This window comes from Nilaparvata lugens, chromosome 10 (genome assembly GCF_014356525.2).
Source record: "Nilaparvata lugens isolate BPH chromosome 10, ASM1435652v1, whole genome shotgun sequence".
Taxonomy (NCBI): Eukaryota; Metazoa; Arthropoda; class Insecta; order Hemiptera; family Delphacidae; genus Nilaparvata; species Nilaparvata lugens.
This window is the reverse complement of record NC_052513.1, coordinates 6,251,322-6,277,097: the sequence shown is the minus strand read 5'-3', so window position 1 is coordinate 6,277,097 and position 25,776 is coordinate 6,251,322. Positions and strand designations below refer to the sequence as shown.

At 33.3% G+C, this 25,776-nt stretch overlaps 1 protein-coding gene across 2 annotated transcripts; it reads right to left on the bottom strand.

The window, feature by feature from the left end:
• Positions 1-3,101: 3,101 nt before the first annotated feature.
• Positions 3,102-25,776, bottom strand: LOC111043224 (telomerase-binding protein EST1A). Of its 2 annotated transcripts, none has more exons than XM_039436177.1 (15): positions 25,512-25,776; positions 24,421-24,597; positions 23,309-23,370; positions 22,471-22,616; positions 19,944-20,131; positions 18,578-18,651; positions 18,310-18,407; positions 17,902-18,005; positions 17,307-17,462; positions 15,656-15,904; positions 13,253-13,421; positions 11,785-12,002; positions 11,256-11,340; positions 10,049-10,234; positions 3,102-8,876 (listed from the first exon to the last, which is right to left on the bottom strand). In XM_039436177.1, exons 1-14 carry the CDS (start codon positions 25,737-25,739, stop codon positions 10,095-10,097), a joined length of 2,094 nt encoding a protein of 697 aa, XP_039292111.1. In that variant the 5' UTR covers positions 25,740-25,776; the 3' UTR covers positions 3,102-8,876; positions 10,049-10,094. The 2 variants fall into 2 exon arrangements, with proteins under 2 accessions (XP_039292111.1, XP_039292112.1); XM_039436178.1 differs by having other exon boundaries at positions 10,078-10,234; positions 15,656-15,880.

Here is a 25,776-nt window from a genome sequence, read left to right as displayed (position 1 = left end):
AAATTTTAAATTTGTAACTAACCGGTTAGTCTTAAGTAGGCTACAACACAGGCGTCTAAAAGTGCGATTCCTTAGCGACTGGCCCTTAGGAAATAGGAATTGCAGCTTTAGACGCCTCAATAGTTGTGGCCTTGAAGGTCCAATTTCCAAGTGACGACTACAACTCTATTAACGGCTGTAGTCTATCATGTCGACTATACAAAGTAGCAGCTAATAAAGCTTTGACTGTAGCCGCCCTGTATTAGCTTCTATAGTCGACATTATAGACTACAATAATATAGGATTGACTACAGCTGTTGTTACAGTCGTCGCGCGGCTAGAGTCGGGTACTCGTCGCTTAGGAATTTTACCTTAAGCGGCGACTCTACGGCTGCAGTCTATTTCTGTATATTATTTTATAGTCTATAATCGACTAAAGAAGCGTTAAGTCGTCGCTTAAGATTTAGACCTCAAATATGGTATATAGACAGTGCTGATTTTGTACCTTCTGAGTACCTCCCCCCTCCAGCACCAGAACATTGTGTACGAAAACCTGTATTTTCACAAAAACATCGCAGGTGAAACAATGAATCTATATTTTGTCTAGCCTGGAGTCAGCTGCGTCTCCACATCAACACCAAATTTCAAATTCCCACACTCCAGATTTATTTATCCACACAGGCCAATCTATAGCTTTTTTGGGATGATTCATCCGACGAACTCAATTGGATATTCTGAAAAAAACTCAGGATATTTTATAAAGAACCTAAGAAAAAGTAATTATTAAATTTCTGCTGTCCTCACATCAACCTATGCTTTATGATATGACTTTTGCGCCACTCTGTATTCCCATATAATATATCTGGTCAAAGCTTTAATTGTTCAGTCACCAAATATTTTATAGTCTTGGGCCCCCTTTACACCTACATTACTATATTGACTAAATAGGATTAATAAGTAGGCAGTGAGTCTCACAGATGGGGGTTTGACGCAGACTACGTCATTGAAATTCTTGGGAGGGGTACCGAAAGCATTTTTGGGGTCCCAAAAAAGGAAAGTAGGTAATAAATTTGGGGGAGGGGGTTGCGTCATTTTACTCCCGAAGTATGCAATCGAGATCTCGACAGAATAGTGACTAAATAATGTGGACTCGCATACATTGTAAATCTAGTCAAAGAGAAAACCTGAAACGAATTTCACTTGTAACGTTCCACTGAAACTTACAATCATATTTATATGAAATAAGAAAACAATAACAAAAATAGTTGGAATCGTTAAACTACGGTTAACACTATAGTTTATGCAAACCCTAGATTGCTCTTATGGAGTACAGTACAGCCAGATTTCACAGAAGCAAGAAATCCGGTAAGCTAATTGTGTTAGAGAGAAGACAAAAAAAGAAAGCTTAGGTCATTTTTATGAAATCAGCATAAAACCGGCAACTGGGTTTTCCTTTTTATCGTAAGAAATGACATCGGCCATAAAGTGCCTTGTTACAAGCTAAGGTTTGCACAGACTATAGCATCTGATTTTTAGCAATGCTGTTTACTATGTCCACCAAGGTTTTAGCTACAGTGAGGTCCACGTTATAATGACAGTAATTGATCAACTTTGGTTTTGCTATCCTTGTCTATCATTCGACAAAGCCGGTGGTACTATCCTTTTCTAGGTCCACAACGATGCCAATTATGTTTTTGACAGTGTAGAAATATAATTAATTAATGAAGAGAATCGCCATCGCTATTCTTCTATCTTCATCCACTGCCATTATAAAGTGGACCTCACTACTTACACTTGACTGAAAATTACTATTTATGATAATTTCTACTACAACCCGATTGATACGCACTGACATCGAAGCTTAAGGGTGTCCGGTACACATTTTTTATATTCAAATTCGATAATCTTTTTCAATAAAATTGTTAAGATCATTATAAGAGTGACAAAAAGTGGAAACTGAAATTTTCAAGTGGTCTAATAAGCAAGTTATGGGTTGTTGAAAGTGCTAACTCCGTTTTCTTTCCAGATCAAAAACAGTTTCGACTATATTAAAAGAACTTCTCTTAAAAATTCGAAAACTGTATATTTCCAAACTAAAACATTTTATTCCCCATACCGTTCATAAATAAAAAAAATAACATTTCTTGTAAATTCGATAACTTGTTTATTTTGGCATTAATCGCGAAAAACGCATATTAGAACAAAGCCAATGATATAGGTACTGAATGTATGAAAAAAACTCCAATGTAAAATTCGAAACTGTTTATAATCTGGAAAGAAAACGGAGTTAGCACTTTCAACAACCCATAACTCGCTTATTAGACCACTTAAAAATTTCAGTTGCCACTTTTTCTCACTCTTATAATGATCTTAACAATTATATTGAAAAAGATTAACCAATTTGAATAACGAAAAAAGTGTACCGAACAGCCTTAAGAGGGCCATTCACTATTCGACTTCTTGTCCAACTTGAAGTAGTCCAACATTCAATGTTGACGTGGGACCGTGAATCGGGTTGTTGATATTGCTGGAAGAGTTGGGTAAACTGAAGACCCGACTGATCAAATTTCCCAATGTCAGTCGCCTAGTCAGAGTCGAGTGGGGATGTTGGACTAACTCGTGGACAACCAGTCGGAGCGTGAGTGGTGAAAGATCCGACTAGTGGTCTTACTATACCGGTCCAACAATGTTGGACAAAATATCGGATAGTGAATGGCCAGATCAACTGGTGAGGCGTTGACCGGCTGACCGAACCCACAAGCGATGTCGCCATTCTAAAGGTGCGTACAGACTTTCGCTCTGCTCCGCAACCGAACGTCACTCGAGCAGAGCGATTGATGATCGACCGGGGAGCAAGAGTGGAACGCGAGAAGAGCAAACACCTCCCGTAACGTTCATGATCGGTGCGAGTGCAGTGCGGGGGCGGAGCGATTGCGGTGCGATGGCGGAGCGGGTTGGAGGCGCGTATATCTGTACGCAGCTTTAGAAGCTACTGCACTCTATCACAGCCGCCTCCGCCAAGCTAGAGATGCTTTACCCTTATAACTGTTGTATAAACTACTATTATATTAGTCACATGCAGGATTCAGGAGGATCCACAAATAATAATGGAAATACGATAATTATTTATACTAAATTTAGTAAAATTTTATTCAATGACAATGATTCTCTCATGTCTTATATTATTCAACGTATTATATAGTAGATAATTGTATAATTTAATGAACTCTGAATCAGATTGTAATCAACATTTTTACAATAATCTCTCTCCATAAATACAAACAATGATGATCTGCTCTTTTGCTGATGTTTCAATAATATTAGTAAATTCTAGAGCCATGTAATGCTTCATTATAATAAAAATAACAACATATTAATAAAGTCTATGCTTAATTAAAATTAATAAGGTTTGAGTTGAAAACTAATTTGATCATTACTACAGAAATTCATAAACTTACTTTATTCTTGTCTCAATAAGTACAATTTTAAATATTATAGATTTATATTATACCTGAGATACTATAATGTTGATATCGTGGTGAGTTAAAATTGGCAAAAGGGAAAATATTAGGTATAGAACCAAATTCAGTGCATAAAAAATTAGTGTGTGCAAGCTTCATATGAATACCAGAAAATGTTTAATTCATTTTTCAACTGAATTGAGTGATGATCAATTATCAAAATATTCTGAAATTTTAGTATCAGATAACTTTTTTATGATAACTTACATGACAGTTTCTACGAATTTAATTTCTAATTCTAACATAATCTAGGTACAACTAATAGTGTGTATCACGGTATATAGAAGAAATTTTTCATCTAAATACCGTGGTGTGTATCGCATACGACTGATCCTGAATAAAAAGCCTAGTGCTAAAATAAATTTTAGGCTTGGTAGCTAAATTTTTATAAAAGCATTTGCATGTAATCGATTAGTCGAAGGAGATAAGATAAAGACTGTATTAATTCAGAAACCTTGTATCTAAACAATCCGATAGATTTTTTAATCTTCATTCAAATGTTAATTTCAACATTTACGAATTTTCTACAATGGGAAGTATTGTGTCAATTTAAATGTTGGCTATGTAGAACTTCAACACAAATATATAATCAAGGTTTCCGATAAAGCCTACACCTAAAATGAAAAAATATATTTAGAATAAAACAATTTATTCAGTTCTTTCTGAAGAAAACTATCATTATTTTTTCAATTGAAGTGTACGATTTGAAAGCAAACATTACTATTTCAAAATTCACTCTACTGTTAATGGACAAATGTACCAATCATTTAGAAATTCGAATTACTGAGATTTCACTAAACAAAAACATGATTGTCATTTTACTGTTTATTTTCATCTATTCTTGGGTAATCAAAAATATAATGTTAAAAGGATTGAAAAGCATTTGTAGTTGACAGTTGATACTGCCGTTGACATCAAGTTGAAATGTTACATTAAGTTTGTAGAGTGAATATTGAATATTTCCATAGTTGAATGACTTGAAATGTTGTCAAAAATAAAGTGGATTTTTTGACAACATTTCAAGTTTCTTCAATCATGAAATGTTAAAACTAACTTTAGTCAAAGGAAATTTTTCTGATTACAAGAAACCCACAAGTAACACAATACTATTGTTATAATATTGTACAATACTATCATTTCAATAACCATCAAATCGTGAAACAACAAATATTTATCATTTTGATTCACTTCTTTATTTAGTTCAAAAATTTGTTATGGTTCAATGTAATTTATCCTAAAACTAAGTGGAACTTCAGCAAGTTGACATCAACTCTTTTAGTAATGGAATTCTTTCTAATCGGTGGATTTGAAGTTCTATTTTCAAACAAATCAGTTAACAAGAAAATCTTAAAAACAGCTACAAATGAAATAATCTTCTATAATCAAACAACTAATCACTACCTTAATAATTTATATATTTAGAAATGAAACTGATATTCTAAACCTTTTCTAGTGCAATTATCAATCATAATGCCTATTTACAAGTAAAAAATAATAGCTTATTTTTCAATAATTATTTCAGTAACTATATCAGTGACATATCAATCTTTCAATTGAGGTTTCCTTAATATTGCTACTTATTAATCTTAAGAATAAATTGACAAAATCTCAATATGTCATTTCTAGTTGACATGCAACATCTATCAAAATAATTCCATCAAAACTAAAAATTGGATTTGAATAACGCTCAACTCTTCAATGCATTTGTGTTGATTCTATATAAATATCAAGTTATTATATATTACCTTAAATCAATAAATAATAGAAATCTAACATCTTTAAACGCCTCCTTTGAAGGAATGCATATGTAATAATTATAAAGGTTCAAAATTATTTCATTGAATCGATAAGATTTAAAATGCAATAGATATGCACTTTCCATCAGAATAATAAAGCTCAACAGTTTTGAATTTGTATGAGTTTTTAATTCATGGTGAATTACGAATAGGCTACATAAAAAATAAATAGCTCAAAAGGCTTATTATCAACTCTACAATATATGAATCAGGAACTACTATTTTCCAAAGTACGTGAACAAATTAAAATGAACACAAATAATAAATTTGGTGTTTACTTTATTACAATTACTACCAAAAACTCATGCGAAACAAGACACCGTGAAGCCATTTAGGTGTTAATTAAACAATCTACCCAATAAAATTCTACTCGAAAATAAAAATATATCTATGAATCAACAAAGTGAAAATGAAATTATACCAGGTACTAATAATAAATGTATATACAAAATACTCATTACAAAAAATACAAACGAAATACTTCTACGATATAAAAATATACAAGAGTAACACAAACATACCAAGTTAGATAAACCGGTACCATCTAACAATCTTCTAGTTATTATAAATGTTGATGGATAATATTAAATGCAGGAACATGTTTTTCTGTGCTTATAAATCTCAATGAAGGCGGTGATTAAATCTACAGCTTAATAATTGGTGAATTCAATGTCATAAAAACCAAAACTTTCTTACCTACATATTCTAGGATAATTGAAATGTTGTAATATTTACCATCAATCATAAAACTACATCTTTAAAAAAACCATTAGAATAATTTAAAATCGTCTGATAAACAATAAAATAATCGAAAAAATTCAAAGTAGTCTGATAAATTGGTGAATTCAATGTCATAAAAACCAAAACTTTTTTACCTACATCTTCTAGGATAATTGAAATGTTGTAATATTTACCATCAATCATAAAACTACATCTTTAAAAAAACCATTAGAATAATTTAAAATCGTCTGATAAACAATAAAATAATCGAAAAAATTCAAAGTAGTCTGATAAACTATAAAATCGTTAAAACAATTTAATATAGTTTGATGAACGATAAAATCATTTAAACAGTTTAAAAGAGTTTGATTAACGATAAATCATTATAACAATTTGATTTATTAATTTAGCACTTAATTTCTAAACAAATTGCACGACAATACCAGGGATAGCTCAACTCTTCTAACAAGCAAATATGGCTTAATATTACTTTGCACTTTCATTTTTTACTAAGTTCAATTACTAATAAAATTACACTATTATTGCTCTTCGACAACAAAGGTACCTATTATCAAATATTTCACTGGTGACATTAATATATTATAGGAGTGCGCAAATATCGCAATACAATTACTTTATTCAGCTAATTAGGCTTCTTAAAAAGTTAACTCTTGAAAAACTTGTGATAATTCAATTGTGTTATGAAAACGTATCTATATTTGAGTACTATATTACAGTAGTGGCAGTCAATTTTAAGACTTTGTAGGAAAAAATTGAAAATTGTCTTAAAAAATAAGAATATCACTGAGTTAGATGATTTTATCTACTGGTAAGAAGAAATACAATAATTATTTTCTCTTCCAAGTAACACTCTAAGCATAAGGACTGAAAATTCAGAAATAGCTCAACTCAGGGGAAATCAGAGTATTTAGCCTACTCTTGAAGGGCTTAATTTGTTGCCTTCAACAAAATATTTTCAAGAGATGAAGAAATATTCAGCAGAAATACAAGTTGAAAAGAGAGAGAGAGGCTTACCCATCATAGTGATACTGGCCATTACTAAGAACTATTATATTAAATTCATTAACGGACATGTTACTTTCTCTATTCAATACAATTTATTATATTATACACTAGTGGAAAAATATAAAATATTGACTTAAGTGTACCAAGCACCCAGTGCTCATACAATTTTCAATACTTTGAAAATTCTTATTCAATTTCACAGAGCAATCACAGACGAATTCGCTGGAGAGTTGGTATACAGTAAGTTTCTATTACTAATAAAAATAATCTGGCAGAATATTCCGTACGAGCTTTTATTAGATGACCCTTAAATCATCAATTGTGATTGCTATTATGAATATTATAAGGACACAATGGAAATGAATCTAAAAATCACATTTGATAGATCGAATATGAGAATATGATTACAAGGAGAGGGCAAGCGAATGAATGCACGACACAAATAGAAGAAAATGCAAAATATCGGTATTAGATTCAATCAACATTATAAATTGAAGTCAATGAGTAGTTAAACCAAGATGTTGATTCTCAATTTAAATTCAATACTTTGTTTTCAAAGTAGATAGTTTTCCTCTTGGTACAATAACGTTTTCGAATTTGTAATGTTGCTCACAAATCAAAATGGAAATGTTCACAATGAAAGTAATATTTTCAAGATTTTATTAGCAATTATTTCACCAGATCAACTACTCAGAGATTAGAATAAAAATACTCGTAAAATGTTCACGCTAGTGTATGAAAATTAAAATGACTGGAGAGAACACAATCTCGTGAGAAAAAATAGATGATCTACGATGTATAGATTGATCAAAATTACATATTCGAAAGTAGAAAAGCATAGGTTTGCAGTCCTACAAAAATGTTCCATTATAAAAGGAAACATAATCATACGATGAAATATGGTTGGTCCCACTTGTCTAATAGAAATAAAAAAGTTGGAAACAAGCAAAAAAGTGTTCATTACCGATTTCTCATTCTTACTCAACAATAAAATATCTTTATGATAGGTACTTGCAATTGGACAGTCAAAAAGTAGTTTAAATAATTTCAAATAGACTAATTAATATTTCAGCTTAGTTTCTCTCAACTAATAACACTATAAATAGGTGTTATACTAATAATAGTATAGTATCATTTCTTATTATCTATTTATATCATGCGTAATATATGAGTGATGCACCTACTTATTCAATCAGTTATTTTCTATTAGAAACAGTATAATTGCTTTTCAATGAATGCTACAGATATCGATTCATTTTAGTGTATTTTCAAATTCCATGAGAATAATATAGTCATAAAGCTTTATTGAGTCAATAATTGGTGTTAAAACTACATTATTATTTACAAATAAAAAGACGCAAAATAAAAGTTTTCTTGTGTAATGATGTAGATTATTTCCCTGTATAGATCAATAGAATAATCTCAATGTCATACTATAATATTGGAGTACGTAGTAAAAATATCGATGAAGAAATAAACGTCTATTTCATTCAAGTGTGAGTGTCAAGTTGAATAATGGAATAAAAAGTTGAAATTCGAAGCAGACGTGCGTAGGAATAGGCAATAGCTCTTCTACATTTTTCTTCTCATAACATCAAACCCTTTTCTATAACCTCTACATTCTACAAAATACTTAGACTATTCAATTGACAAAATGATCGCTGTAGTGGTTTTCAGCCACAAAATGGGACCAATGTTTGCAGCTGAGATCATAGTTACTAATGTGGGCTGAGTAATGCAGGCATGAGGAGGCATCAGTTGGATGTGGAGTTGAATTGGAAGACAGGTCAAGGTCAACATTGCTCTCTGTTTCCTCTTGGTTTCAAACTGTTACCTGTAACGCACAATCACAATTCTCACTAACAGTGATCCACAATTTTAAATACAACATGCATTCTATGTGGCATTTCATAGAAATTATTTGCTTAATTTGCCTGTTGTCCTCTCCCAATTATATTGCATTTAATGATAAGTTGACCTGTTATTGAATAAATAAATGATAATATTTATTCAATGGTACATTTATTTATTCAATGATGCACAACTCATCAAAATGATTGGCGAAGGATCAACAGGCACAGCCCAAAACTGTTCATTCCCGAATTTTGATTCATATTCTGGCCTAAAAAAGAGGTTATGTTTCATTCACTTTTGAAGTTGAGTCAAATTTTCAGTACAAAACTTGAAAACAAGAAATATTGAGGATAGAATATCAATAAGTCAGGTTACTCAGAGTCGACCAACAAGATATTAGTTATTTCTCAATGAGAATTATGGTTGGAAATTTCCAATAAGATTCAGCCTAAATCTTTCAGAAATTTATCAGTAAAATTTTCATATATCAATCTTAGTTTTCGAGATTATCGATTTTACAATATTATTGAAAAACGCCAATTACTAGAAAACTACTAGTAGCTCTGCGAACAGTAGACCTCGCTCATGAATAACTAAAACTTTAAATCTAATGAAAAGGGCCAGTAAGTACAGAATATTGTGAAGATTTAGCCATGTCATCTTTTATTTTCTCCATTGAAAGTGCTAGAGACACTGTTTGAAGGGACACTGGACTTATCAAGGAGGTTCCTTTATATCAAATACATACAAAGTTGAAAAAGGTCCATTCATCGAGTTGAAGCCAATTTTCAAACAGTTTGAACGCTCATAAAAAGTTCAGAAATGTAAATCAAGGGAGCAAATCATATGAATCGTATTGGAAATTTCTTCCTCTTTCCAACCATATCCTAAGAATTCGATTTCTAATGATAATTTTCTAATTATTGATGTTTTAATATCTCGAAAACTATGAACGTCATGAGAGAATGTTACTGAACATTTTTTTGTTGCAAATTTTATGTAGAATCTACGGTCTTCGGCTGTTACACCTTTCGTGGGACACTCTGTATATGTACATTTATCGTCGAAATAGTCACTATTGTGTAACTAACAAATTGATTTACTATTCATGTATTTACTTATTAATATTAATAACACTTAATATTAATTTACTTATTTACAAAAATAGATGATTGACTGACCAACTGGGTGGGTTGATTCAGCCGAGCCCCAGGAGGCCGGCCCACTTGATGAAGTTGGGCATGTCTGAGACGGGCATGTCGCGGGCCAACGCCTTCAGCTTCAGGTTGCGGTCCTCGGTCAGAAGCACCACTTCACACAGCACACGTCTCGAACCATCTAAACACCACAACATCCAGTCAAACGTATAGTGCAAATCCAAATAAACTTGAATCAATCAACAACCATAACATTTGGCAAAGCGGTATGCGAATGGCGCAAATACAATCGAATTTAAATCAAGCAAAGCTAATCAAAAAGAACAATAATTCACTTCAAACCCAATATATGAATTAATGATAAGCCCCGCACAAACACATAGATTTTTGTTCGTACGATATTTTGCCGTACTAATTCTATCAGATTGAACGGAACTTGACAATCATCATCTGTTTGAAATCACTTGTTTAATCTAATAGAATTTATAAGGACGGCAAAATTCCGTACGAGCAAAAACCGATATGTGTGTGTGTGGGGCTTCAAGGTGAAGAGGTAGTCTATAAAGAGAAATACTGGAAGAGCACTGATCAAAACTTGGAAAAATAATATGACCATTTTGTAGGTTAGTCTGGTTACACACACACATCAATTTTTGGACGTACGATTTTTGCCGTCCTTATAAATTCTTTACGATTAAACATATGACGTGTTCATATCTTTGTCAAGTTCCGTTTTATCTGGTAGAATTCATAAGGACGGAAAAAACAAACGTCTAAAAATCGATGTGTGTGAAACTGGCTTTGATGATTAGTATGGAGAGTCTAGAAAAGGCTTCTCATTGCACAAAGATGTCATACGCATAATAGAAAGTGACTATTACCTGGTGAAGAATAATGATCATAAATAAAATAAGGCGTGTCAATGTGCCATTGTGCGGGTTACTTAATATTCCAGCAAATTAAAATCATGTATCATATTTAACATTATCACTGCTGCAGAGAGACTAGAAATGAGTTGGTCTTTAACAGGTAGGGGTAGATATTTTTTGAACGAATTGATTTGAATAGTTATTCTTGTTTTACACGAAAGTCAAATAAGATTGAATAAATTTTCAAGAATTGAGTAATGATAGGAGTAATGAAAGAAAAGAGTAATTACAATTCATGGAACAGTTTAATAACAAAAAATCATCATTGCTTACCTTCCTTCTGCGATTTCGACTCCTTACTATTCAGTCGACTAAGGTTAAGGCAAGCAGTAAGAATTTTATCATCATTTTTCATATCCTGTAACAAAATATAATCCCATATTAGATAATACATAAATGCCAAATGATGTCAATAATAAATTATTTATATACATGCCAAATGATGTCAATAGTAGATAATTTATTGTACAGCAACTTGTTTAATGTTCTTTTAGATTTCTTATAAAAATTGTAAGGAAATATTGCGTTCACATTATTCGTATTTTTCGACTGCAAACCTTTGGTGTGAACAAGACGTAAAAAGTGTAAATTTCAATTGATTAAAGTTGAGCCCAATATAATGTATAAGTTTTTAGTGAATTTAATTATAAATATAGATTGAAACCTCATTTTTTGAGATTGAGCGAATACTAAGTGAAATATGGCAGCTTTAGTGATAGGTGACCTACATTTAAAGCTTTACGTAATGTTTTATTATGTTTGAAATAATCTAAAATATTTTGGGCATGGCTATTCTGCTGACCTCGCTGTAGTCCTCCTCGGCGGTGAACCGGTTTGAGTTGAGCGTGTTGCCATGTGTGGTGAGGCCCTTGATGGTGGGGGGTCCGGGCAGGCGCAGGAAGTGGAGGGCGGATCGAGCCGCCTCTGCCACCATGGCTGAGTGCTGAGCCCCCACTCCTCCTCCACCCTTTACCACCTTCCCCCCCGCGCCCTGGCTCAAGCCCTCCAGCTCGTTGATCACTGCAACCAAACACCACAATCAAGTTTACGAAACATTCTAGATTTTTCATCTTTATAACATTAAAAAACGCGATTCCCCACAAATATTCTCTTCAATATCAGTTAAGTACTTCGTAAAAGGATAGAGGAGAGATAAGTATGGCTATAAGTGAGGTTAGTTATCCTTAACTATCTTATGCTATACTTACATAGAGAAACGATAGCATATTTAATGCTGTATCTACATGTTGACCCAGGTCGCTGGCAACGATCTATCTATACTAACTTATAGTATAGAATTAATTTATATATAGATCGTTGGTCGCTGGCCCAGCCTGCAATGTGCCCACTGCCCAATGACGGACAGCGGTAGCCAGAGCGTTGGCAAACCACCCATCCACACACTGGCGCTGACCGAAATTGGCTTTCATTGGACCAACATGTAGATGCGACATGACTTATGCAAATGTAATCTAAACAGATAAGTAATTTATTGGTTATAAGTCAGGTTACCTAAGCTGATTGATACTTGGTCATAATAAGCTGACTGTGTTCGTGCCTCGAACTCTGCCGTGTCGGTACTCTGCATCAAATACTAGGTGCATTGCTCTGTATGTTAGGTTTTGGCGATGAACTATCTAGTTTTAAAGTTTTTTTAGGTTGAATAGTTCAAACAATAGTTTTTGGAAAAATGCATTTCATTCTGAACTGCAATATTACTTCCATCTCAATATTGTATGGGATAAAAAAAAATTCAACTTTTAAAACTATTCATTGGACATTGGATAGATTGATTCATTAAATAAAACTATTGTCAGGATTAATTCACAATTGATAGCATTCATTTTAAATATACTTTCAATTGTATGCTTAAAGAGATTCTATTTTAAATTATTAGCTTAAGATTTAGAAACAGTTAATAAGTCTCTACTCCTACTGGGGAATAAGTGTTTCACTTATGTAAGTAGTTCTTCACCTCCAGGCGTATTTTACAGATAGTTGATATATATATATATATATATATATATATATATTATATATATATATATATATATTTAGAATAATAATTATTGTTTTTTCTAATTATCACATATTTGTTGTTTTTTTGTGGAATTAACTGAATTGAATTCACTTGGGAACAAAAATGTAAAACTTCTTTGATTCAACATCAATTGGTTCGTGAAAATGGTTTCTTCTAATTAATGAACTTTGATTGCATCATTTGATTTGATTTAGTGATAGATTGATTGTGAGTGTGATGTGTGACTGACCAACAAGAGGCACGATGAGTGAGTAGATGTACTCGTTGGTGGGTGAGGACTTTGCGTTGGCAATGGTGGCCAGCTGAGGCAGGTAGTCGATGAGGCAGTTGGTGTCGGGCACCAGGTAGTGAGGCCGCACCTCCATCTCCACTGTCTTCTCGCATTCGCGCAGGATCGCCTGCAAACAAACACATCATCATCAGTCTACTCCAAAAACAAATGATCAAAGACCTTACAACAACACACAATGTTACTGAATGTTCATGATTTGAGATTTCAATGACTATTTTCAGATTAGAACTAATTTATACTATAATAATAATAATAATAATAATAATAATAATAATAATATTCGTATGACTTTTTATTGGTGGAGAGTTGACGGAATTACACATCGCTTGAATACATTTAAGCCGTCAATGGGCCTTACGACGGTCATACCCAAACGTGTTCATCCGATAACACGGGAGTGAGTGACCTGTTCAAAACTTTTGGTGGTGAGCGGGTTTGAACCGAGGATCTCTAGGCTGCGACGCAAGCACTCTATCCACTAAACCACGAATCACTCCATACTGTGATTTATACAGTGATTAACTAACAAATCTAGTTAGTCCGTATTGGTTTGATCTACAATAACCATTATTTATGTAGTAGGCTAACTAGTTATAGTAATTGACCAAGTCACCAATCAAATGAGTGTAACTCAAAATATGATGTACTGTAACAATGAATGATTGAATCAATTACATTCGAAATAGATTAAATTAATCTGATTGGGCTGAATATAATTCAATTGATTGACAGTCATCAAACAGTTGTTTATCAATGCATGTAGAAGATTAACAATAATTCAAGAAATTTGTTATCAAGTCTCAGAGCCTCTACGAAGAAGTAGAATTGTTGATAATATATCAAGAAGATACCCCATGGTATAGCAAGCTTTTGTTCCAAAGTTCAAGCAGATTTTTTTAAACTTAAGCACATTTCTGTCGACTATTGTCTATTATCACTGTTTTGGCCGGGTGAGAGTGTGAGAATGGCACTATATGAGAGACTACCAGCGTCATATAGCTTCACAAAAAAGAAATACTAGGACTATCAGCTTGAGTTAACAGTGAAAATTGGAAAATAAACGCCCAATACCACGGGATATCATCACAATGTCTGTAATAATGAATAGCCTGTTAGTGTTTTCTTATATTCTACAGAAACTCTTTATATGAAGAACAATACAGATCAAATAAAACAAATCACATGAATGTAATTATTGAGATATAAAATAATACTATTGATCAGTTATGAAGCAAGTCATTGATTTTTTCTACTGCCATTAACAGCTTGCTTCAATGCCTGAATAATAAAATCTGTCCTTTCATCTTCATTCAAAACATTCTAGAACAGTACCAATTCAAGGAAGAATTTTAGAACGATTTCTACCTATGTTCACCATTTTTTCAAGTATTTATTTTCTCTCAAATATATGAATTATTTGAATCAAATAGTGTGTTTACGGATTCTCAGTATGGATTTAGAAAGGGAAAGTCTACTGAAGACGCTGTTAGTTCAGTAGTGACTGATGTTAAGGAAGTAGATGACAACACATATTTAATATTCAGGATGGGTTCTATTTGATTCAAGTAAGAGTTTTGATGTGGTGTATCACAACATCTTGTTGAGTAAATTAGATTTTTTGGTAACCGGAGCAATGCTCTTGAACTATTGAGGCCTTATCTGCAAGGTCCGAGTATGTTAAACTCAAGTCTTTCTGAGGGTGTGATCACATTGAATACGTAGGCCTATGTACACGTCGTCGAATCATGCATGAGCCAAAAACAAAATCTGAAAAGTGCCATAGAAACACGTTATGACTTGCATGCAGCTGCTCACACTAAACGCAACCTGCAAGTGCGCGCTTTCAGAGTGAGTGTTCCTATAGCTCTTTCCAGACTTTGTTTCTCATCTGCACGCTTGGTCATGGATACTAAGGATATGGTTTTCAATTGATTCAACCATGGATGCAACCATTGATACCTTGGCCATGGATACAACCATTGATACCTTGGTCATGGATACAACCATTGATACCTTGGTCATGGATACAACCATTGATACCTTGGTCATGGATACAACCATTGATACCTTGGTCATGGATACAACCATTGATACCTTGGTCATGGATACAACCATTGATACCTTGGTCATGGATACAACCATTGATACCTTGGTCATGGATACAACCAAGCGTGCACTTGCACATATACGTATCTACTGTGATCACACACTAAACCACTATCTGTTCCACATGGTGCTGCTTGGGGTCTTTTTGGACCTTTACTTTTTCCTGGCAATGATTTAAATACATAATTTTTTCAACAAATAAATCATTAATAAGCATTTAGGTAAATGAGTTACCTGCACTTTCTGTCGTCTACGCTCCTGCTTGCGATGCGACCGCTCCAGCTGTTCCTTACGCTTGCGCAGTTTGGTGATTTCGAGTGAGGAGGACTCTGCCTCCTCCTCAACGCCGGTCGCCTTGCCCGAGTCGTCGCTCTCCCCCTCAGCCACCTCCTCCTTCTCCTCCTCATCCTCATCCTCCGATTCGTCACCGCTCTCTATGCATACCTCCTCGTTGTCGCTCTGAACAACACAACAACTCGATGTCTATCACAGACACAAGAGCGGTCGAACCAAAACCAAAATAAAATCGCAACAAATTAGTCAAGCGTTTGCAAAGTGTCAGCACAACAAAACAAAGCAGAAACGTGTCATAAATTTGTAAACGTTATAAGAAAAATAATAGAATTATGAAATAAATTGAAGAAAAATGAAATAGAATTAAATCAAGTAAATGGAGTAATGATAGGTTTTGAAGTAAAATCACCCATAACTGAGAAAAATAATAGAGAAAAAGTGTTGGAATTCCAGAATATACTCAAGTAACTAAAGTAGTAATAAATAGGATTTGAAGTAAAATCAAACTGAAAGTATTCATAACTATTAATTGAGGAAAATAATAGAGAAGATAAATGTTTCCATGAACCAACTGCAAGAGCTCAAAACAACAGAATAGCAGTGAGAGTACATTAGATAAGCATCTATCTGCAAAGCGTGCCACTTCAAACTTCAATAGTGAAGCTAGATTTATTACTAAAGCCGGATTGCACAAAATCCTGTTGAATTTTAAACATGATTAAATTCCACGAAAACCATTAAGAGAAAGTTTTTTTGAAAAGAAGGCTTCTTCTGATTGTCATATAATCAGTTTTAAAAGTTAACATACTTTTGTGCAACCGGGTGTAAGTGTCTATAAATTATTGAATAATCATTTGTGAGAAGTAATATGAATACAATAATGATAGAGCAGGACTATCGAAATATCAAGTGCTACTCAATTATTCAAAATCAGAATCTCAACAATAGATTTTCAATAGTTAATTTTATCTAGAACTTCACGAATTTATCGGAAAATTACGATATTTCTACACAAAATTCTAGTGTTCCATTATGGATAAATATCACTACATCTCACTAGCAACAGTATCTAGTCATAAATTAAAGTGGAAATAGCTTTTGGAAAATACGTTTTACGTACATCAAAGTGATACACAAAAATGTCTCTACATTCGTTTATAACAAACTACTTAAAATTTCATTTCAGTAAATAAAACAGGCCTGAATAAAGAACAAGTGAGGTCTTACAGATCAATCACATTAGGGTTTACCCTGTTGATTCTCTCCCAATTTTCTAATTGATGTTGTGATTGTGTAAATGAAATAAATATTGGAATTCATTTAATTGAACGAGAGTAGAATTTGTAGAGAAAATGTCTATCATTTATTTATTGTCAGTCTAGAAAGTAATGAATATTTTTAGGTGAGAGTTCTCTTCTAAACAGAAGGGAAAAAGAGAGTAACTGAAAAGATAAAATCTTGCATACCAGGCCAAACCAAACTAGTTACAAAGCAATATGAAATCAGAAACCTGTGTGTTATAGTCAGGTGAAGTAAGGCAGAAACAAACAAATTAGTTTGTTTTAGTAATTAAAAAATAAAAGATAAATACCTGTACGGGAGGGCTTGGTATTTCAACAACAGAAACATATTCACTGACACCAGTCTCGTACTTCTGTAGTTTGAGTACAGGAGGATCGACACCGCACAGAAATTCTGTTCCAAAGAACATGATCTTATGTATCCTTAATGAAATTTGCGCCAGTTCCTGAAAACAAGTAATATTGTCGTTAGTTGTGACATATCTTAGGGATGAATAACAACTGATAGCTGATGGAGAGGTTAGAGTTAATATTTAATATAAATTGAGCTACAGTATGAATAAAATTAAAAAATCGCTTCTTGGTGGTTCAGAACACACATAAATCTGTAGGTTCACCTGTAATCATTATGATCATCCTTATTATCATTGTCACCATTACTAACGGACAAACCTAGAGCTCATGTGGGCATTATCTTCAGGGAATAAATATTTATACTTAATTCTATAACATAATTTTATAAATAGAGGTGCATTCAACAAGAACGTTCAGCTGTGTATGTAAGGGCTAACAGAAGAGCTATCAAACAATCGATTATGAAGCTGATAGTTTAAATAAATTAATTATATATTCAAATTGAAAGTTACACTGGTAGAGTATATTCACCATATCACAGTTGCCGTTCGTATAAATTGGATCATGTGTGTTGTACATGAGTGGAGTGAATCCACTTAGCGTTACATCTTCAGGCAGTCTTACAAGCTCAGAATCTGCAAAATAATCATAAGTCCAACAATTAATAATACACGTAACACAATATGCACTTGGGAGAAATTGGTTCATTAAGTTAAATAGTTATATAATAGTTCTGGTGAAATAAGTCATGACACATAATATATTACTTATAAAAATGTGAACTATGTAGAAGAAATTTCCAAACGAAAACAATGTAAGGATAACATACTGTTTTCTTTTAATTCTATCGGATGAATAAAAAGTATAATCGAGATTTGCAGGTCATTAAGTCACAATTTTATAAGGTAAGTAATGAAAAGTATTGAGTCATATACCAACCTGGCAATTGTTCAGTACTGAGGAAGTCTCTATGCGTATTGAACTTATCAAGAAGATTGACCAGTGTTGCCAGCCTTGTCCATGCATCTCCAGATGGCCTTCAAGCAGAAAAAAAATATGAGAAAAGGTGTGAACATAAATTTGGACATGACTCAATTAATCATAATGATTAAAATATCTATCAATAACGAGAATAATCTCATTTTATCATATAAAATGCATGAAACTAGAAAAATAATTGATAGATAGAAAGATAAAAAACACTCACCCAACTCTGTAATCACGACAAGATGGTGGAGGATTCCAGACTCTGCTATGGATGAGCAGCCAGTCACACCAAACCTGCAAGTCAACAAAATTTCAGAATCATTAAATGACAAAAATAAGATTTTAATATGACAATAAGATATCAAAATTTGAGAATATTTTATAGCATTAAGGCTTTAGTGATTGGTGAATTCCCTGTAGTTTTACCTTTCGATGTACCTCGATAGTTTTTCAAGACTATCAATATAGTAGCACAATAGTAGCATAGAGAAACAATAGCTCAAGTATCCCATGATATAGGGAGTTTATGTTGCAATTTTTACTGTCACTCAAGCCGATTACTGTCGACCGGGTAAATGAACGGCACAATTTGAGAGACTACCAGCGTCATAAAGCTTCACAAGAAAGAACTACCTGGACTATCAGCTTGAGATAACAGTAAAAGTTGCGACATAAACGCCCTATACCATGAGATATATACTTATGCCATTTTTTCTCTATGTTAGTAGCTTCCCCTAAGCGATTGGGTACATTCCATGTACATTTGAGCTCTGGACATTTCCAACTCCGAGTTTCCGCGAAAGCTAATGGAAGCTATTATTGTCCCTTTGTGCAGACGTCTTTATAATAATGAAATCTATAGTGAGGTCCACGTCATAATGGCAGTATTTAATTGACATTGGTGTTGCTATCCTTGTCTATCATTTTACAAAGCAGATAGCGGTATACTTTTTTAGCTCGGCAACGTTGCCAGATCTTTCTTTAACAACGTAGAAATGAAATTGATAAACAACATTTCAATTAAAATATATATTTTCTTGACTCATGAAATAAAATTATTGTTTAAACAATAATGAACAGTTAATATTACATCAGATATATAGTTTCCAGCTGTGAATAACAAATAGTGAGTAGGTTTTTGATTTTGTATTCAATTTTTTTAAATAAGTGCAATATTTCTAAAGTTTTTAATTTATTGTGATACATCTAGAGTATAAAATCAACCTTCAAAATTTCAAATCATCATTCCTGGACCGAAAATCAAGTGACGAAGCAGTGTGTGATCATATAACCTTATCTTTTAAACAACATTAACATTTTATCAAAATTTTTGGAGAGAAATAGTACAGGCTTAGCCTAGTTTTTCCTCCAATGTCATAATTGTATTATGATTATAGTATTTTTATACAATAAATGAATAAATACAAATAAATAAATATATCACTATCAGCTATCCTCAATAGAAGGCAGTGGCAAGACAGAGAGAATCGGCAACGCTGTTCTCATATCTTTCGTCAGTGTCATTATAACGTGGACCTTACTATAGGCTGATATTTATGAATGAAATAGATGAACGAACGACGAACCTTGATGGCGGGCAAGAGGACATGCACGTCAGAGGTGAGGTTTGAGATGGGCGTTGGCTCCGTGTGGTTGGCTGCACTGTCACGCAGCAACTGCACGCATCGCTCGACAATCAGGTTGAACATCTGCAGCGACACGATCAGCGCGCACTCTTGCGTCGCCGACCGGTAGCCCGGCTCCAGGTCGGTGTCTGCACAAACAACAAACTCTAATCAATAAAACTCTATAAGAAATTAATTCATCTCTTTTCTGTATAGGGCTACTTGTAATATAAATAGAAAGAAAAATAAAAATCTCAGTACCCTTTCTATCACTTGAAAATGGCATCAATGTTGAAACATGTTGTGATAAAATAATTCGAAAAGGGTACTGAAATTAATTCAGTATAAAATGTATGTATTAATTCAGTATGAAATAAGTAAATTACGTATCGAAATTGAAAACAACTTTCTCGATAAATAACGAAGTACGACTTTTTAGTGCAATTACTAAATTAAATTGAACAAATTCCAATTAGATCATGTTTTCCCTACTTCAATAAATTTTCAACCAGCTTAACCTACAATACATCACAATACAATGTCTATGAATGAATAGCGACTCTATTCGTAATGGAAATCCCCAACCAGTTAAAAACTGGTTGACTCTAGAGAGTGTGATGAAACATTTCAAGAAAGTTGTAAACAAATGGATGACAAGCATCAATCGTGAGATTTCGAAGAAATTTTATTGACAACGTGATCAGAATCCTGCATTAATTTGTGTATGGAAAAGTTATTGTTAATTCTGTCGCCAAGACCAACAATTATTTAATTTGCATTGTAGTCCATCAATATAGACATAAAAAGAGGGTGTGCTTGCAATTTATATTGTAGTTCTGATTTTTTAATATATTTTTTGGGTACACAAGAGAAGGCCAGAAAATGCATCTTGAATCATTTTTCCCTATCATAAAACTGCCAAAACTGTCAATATGAGAAAAATATCTACAATTTCCGGATTTTTTTCAACAATCAAATCTCACTTTACGAACATATTTTTACATGAATCGTTTACAGCAGATGAAAGAGAAAATTCTATTGTACATTTCAAGATCAAGTAATGATTTTTATAATAAGGGGTTACCGAGATACATAGCTTTGAATATAGAAATTGGTCATTTTTTGTGTATTGGAATATGGACTTAAGTACACTCAACAATGAATTTTCCATTTTTCGACTGAATTTGACTTATGATGATTTTGGACCGCCTTGACGAGCCAAGAAGAATGATGTGTAGTACGATGAAATCTAAGCATTGTGTCAAAAGTTATAAGTGTTTGAAATTTTGATCCTTGAGGTGTCCTTAAGCGCGCCTCTCCACTAGGAAATACTGAAATGAAGTACATCTAACAGGTGATTCTCATGAACTTATATCATTGGGCGGAATATCAACGTGAGGACAATGTAGTTGTTGATGATAGTTGAAGCTGAAAATTAGGTGTTTTTCACAATACAAGGAGCATTGTTGTCAAGTGTACCTGGAAATCTATATGAGATAGAGCGCTCTACCTGATCTCAGATTGTAGAGCACAAAAATACGCTCAGAGGGATTTTGAATTATACATCTCAATGGTAACAATCGGAAGATATGGTTGATCCAGAACTAAAATTCATCAAAATTGTTTTTTTCTTCTAATTTCACTCATTTTTGAAAAAAATCATAACTCAGTTCTCATTGGAGATAGAGAGTTCCGAATAATCTCATTTTATTCAAAATTTTATAATCTAAAAAAAGACGAGAGCAAATTTTTCTGTCCGATTACGTGATTTGGCAGAAATAGCTGAAAACTGGAAAATGAGCCGAAAATACGAGGTTTTTGGGCCACCCTGTATCTAGCACAAGAAAATTGCATGAATAAATTGGTTCTGGACTTCTCTTATGTACCCAAATAATATATTAAAATATCAGAACTACAATATAAATTGCATACACCAATGTATATAATGACTGGACTATTGATGTATGTTTCAAGATTAAACCATGTTTCAAGCATTATTCAAATAATGTTATTTTTAACATCAAAAAGAGCCACCAAATTATTTTATGATGTTGATAATGAAAATGGGTCAAGTTGATATGGAGCAAATGTAAAATAATTTTATTACTGACAATGTGACTGTTATTAATTCCAGAATATACACTCAAAGCTTATTTTAATTAATTATCTATTATACGAGGTATAAAAAATGTGGCTATAAAATCATTGAATTGTTGCTGTAAACAATTTTTTTACAATTTTTATTTTTATTTGCAATCAAGATACAGCCTTCCTCCATTAGCCTGTACAGTCTGTAATTAATGTCCTTATTTTAATAGCCTTTGAAGCAAACCCATATACATTATTTTATCTACACAGGTACACAGTGAAAAAAAACAAATAAAATTCTAGCAATAAACATTGAAGTATGATGTTTGAACAATGAAGTGTTCTCAAAAAACAATCAAAAGCAACAGTCTTGACATGAAAAATGGACAAGAAAACTTACTTTTGAGCCGGGTGTTTTCAATTGCAAACATGTTGAGGGCAAGCAGCTGAAGGAACCTGGTGACGGTCAGAGGCAGAGGGGAGTGTTGTAATAGCACACGGAATTCACGCAGCATAGCCAAGCCCGCTTCTTGAAATGATTCCATTCTGCAATAACAAATTATTTACCAAATTATAAATTGAAATGAATGTGATAAAATTGAATTATGTTTGAAAAGTATAGATTGTGATTCTTGCCTCACAATGTGGCTGATGATAATACTAATCTATATATTTTTAATCAGCCTCGGAAATTTTCCAGCACCTGATAAGATCATCCAGTTAGCCTTCTTACAGATAGATAGAATGACTTAGATCGAGGCAAGCATATGATAAGGTCTTCTCCAAACTCTGCAAAACGTGACATCAAGATCTATGTTATGAATGAAAATTGAAATTAAATTTTTGACACTAGATGATTGGATGGATGAGACCGATGAATACCCAAAACCGGTCGTATCGTCAAACAGAATGAAAGAGATTCTAAAATATGAAAGAGCCCTAAAGAAATAAATGAAAATTGACAGTTTTTGTCAAACTCCATTATTAAACAATAGATTGAACATAAGACTAGCAGATTCAAAGTTTTCTAGAAAGTTGAAACTTAAATAATTTCTAAAAGAACAAGGCTGATGTTTTCTGTAATTTTTTAATGAAATCGCTAATCTACGTGTAACGTTTAATAATGTTTGTACAGTAGCCTACAATTGAAGAGTACAGTATATTAATTTATATAAATTATTTATTTGTAGAATTTTCTTAAGTTAATTTTCTATAAAAGGTATTCATTTTCTGCTTACCCAACTTTAGTGAACAGTTTTCCATGCACGTGTAGGAAGCTAACACAGAACCGTTTATTGAGCTGTAAAATATGAATTATCCATCAATTTCAAGCCAATAAAATTATAGTAAAATCAAATGATCTGTAGCAAATCATAGAAAATAATGTTAAGATGAAAAAATTATCAATAAATCAATGACATCTTAAAAACAATATCAAATTTGTATATAATTTATAAAAATAATTATTCTAATTGACTTATTCATAATCAAAATTTTCTAATGCATTCGTTTTTCCTAAAACGATGCATATTTTGCAAGTTTGATTTGATAATTATTTTTGGATAATACATAAGAAATAGATCATAAATGATTTGATTTGACTTCCTAAATGGGAAGCTTTAGTTTTAAGAAATTTTTCTGTCTTCTTTCTTTTCAGTCACATGTAGTCGAGACATATCATAGCCACATATGTCTTGGTAGAGTGGACATTGCTGTCCAAACTCCGCCGCGTCATCAATTGAAGATGTAATTTTATTTTCTATTCTATTTACTTGGGCATGGTTTCATACTGAAAAATCACATAATTTCTGAGTGATACCCATATACTGCACTCTATAGGAGTGCAATATTATAGGCTTCTATATTGAACAGTCCAGATTTCAAACCTAGCTTTAACAAACCTTGTTATAAAGGTCATTTGCATGCAGAGTTTTATTTCGTATAATGTATTTTTCATTTCTATGATTATGTATGCATATTTCAATTATTATTGTTTTACTAATTGGAAATATTTTCTAGTGATTTTGTATTTTGGCGAAATAAAGTTTCTTTCTTCTTTCAAACCTAACAATAAGCCCAAATAGTGCCAACATCCAGAATTTTCGGCGGACGGAAATTTATTTGTTTGCGCACACTACATTTGTCACATTCTTATTTTCATCACAATTCTTTGTTTGTAATTTTATTTTGATTTTGCTTGTATTTCAAACTGTATTGTTTGTGTTTTTGTGGCAAATAAAGTTTCTATTCCATTATTCTATTACATAACAAATTGCAAATGAAGAGCACCACAATCAGAATTTCTGTAAACAACACATTTTATAACAAATAACGACTAGGAGCTACTGACATCAACATAGGACATGGACTTGAGCTGGGCCTCGACTTGCTCGTCCTCGGAGTCGGCGGCGCCATCTTGTGTGTGTCGGTTGGAGTGGGCGGCCGAGGTGGTGCGGAGCATGCGCTTGCCGCCGTCCGGTCGGATCCAGATCTCGCGGCGAGTGCGGCCCTTCACCGACACACCCTCCTGCATAAACAATTACAATTTAACCTCAAATAAACAACACTTTGATCTGTGTTTTGATTTGGCTGATTGTTGATAGGCAAGTTTTCAGGTTTTCAGGATAATGTTTCGGTAGTTTTCATGTATAGGAGTTTACATGTATACAGTTCCGAGCTCGAAAGAAGATCCCTGAGCTGATTCACCTCTTCCACATCATCAAGAAGCTACTAAGCATAGCAATAGTTATTATTTTTCGTCTGTAATCAGCAGATTGATTGCTGGTTTTTGGCCATATGATGGCTAAGTTCCAGGATGGCGAAGTTTCATAACCTCAACAATGGCGACAATACTACTTTATATGTATTATGGTACTGTATTATTGTTTTGTAATCTCATTCAGCAATTGCAGAAAAACTGTAGAATGCAATTCGAGCGTAAAACTTCTTTATTGCTTTCACAAAATTATCGCGCTCCATTACGTGTCGCGCGATAACTGTTTTGCTCAAGCAATAAAGTCGCGTTTCAAGCTGCGTTACCTTATAACCAAAGTTATTAACAAAATGTTGATAACTTAATCCTTATAGATTCTATTAGATTGAACGGAATTTGACAAACACATATGTTAATCATGTGTATGATAAGATATGTTCAATCTAATAGAATTTATAAGGATTAAGTTTTTAACATTTTGTTAATAACTTTGGTGTTAATGCAGTTTTACGCTCTTAATACGTAAACAGCTATAAGGACTTGAAGTTTTGTGAAGTGAAGAACCAGAATACTTCACCTATTTCGGACTATGTGTAACGTTATCTAAATTTGGGAGAGGAATAGCACACGGATACTTTATTTTTCCTCTCCGTGTCATTTTGATGATGTACTTGAGAATAAATAGAATGAGAGAAAAAACATAATAATGGTGCGGCTGCATAGTATACCTTGTCTGCAGCATGGTTGCGTTGTTCGAGAGTCGGCGTTGGCCTATGTCCGCTCTCCCACTTCTTGCGGTTGTCGTCGAACATGGAGAGGAGGGGCTCGCGGGCCGACTGCAACGGGTTCGAGGACATGAGACTGCGCATGTAGTAGTAGACGGCATCCAGCTTGCGGCGGCCGTAGAACGACACTACCGCCAGCTGGTTGTACGGCCGGCCGTTCTTCGGGTTCATCTGTTGCGCCTTTATGTACCACCTTGAATAATTAACA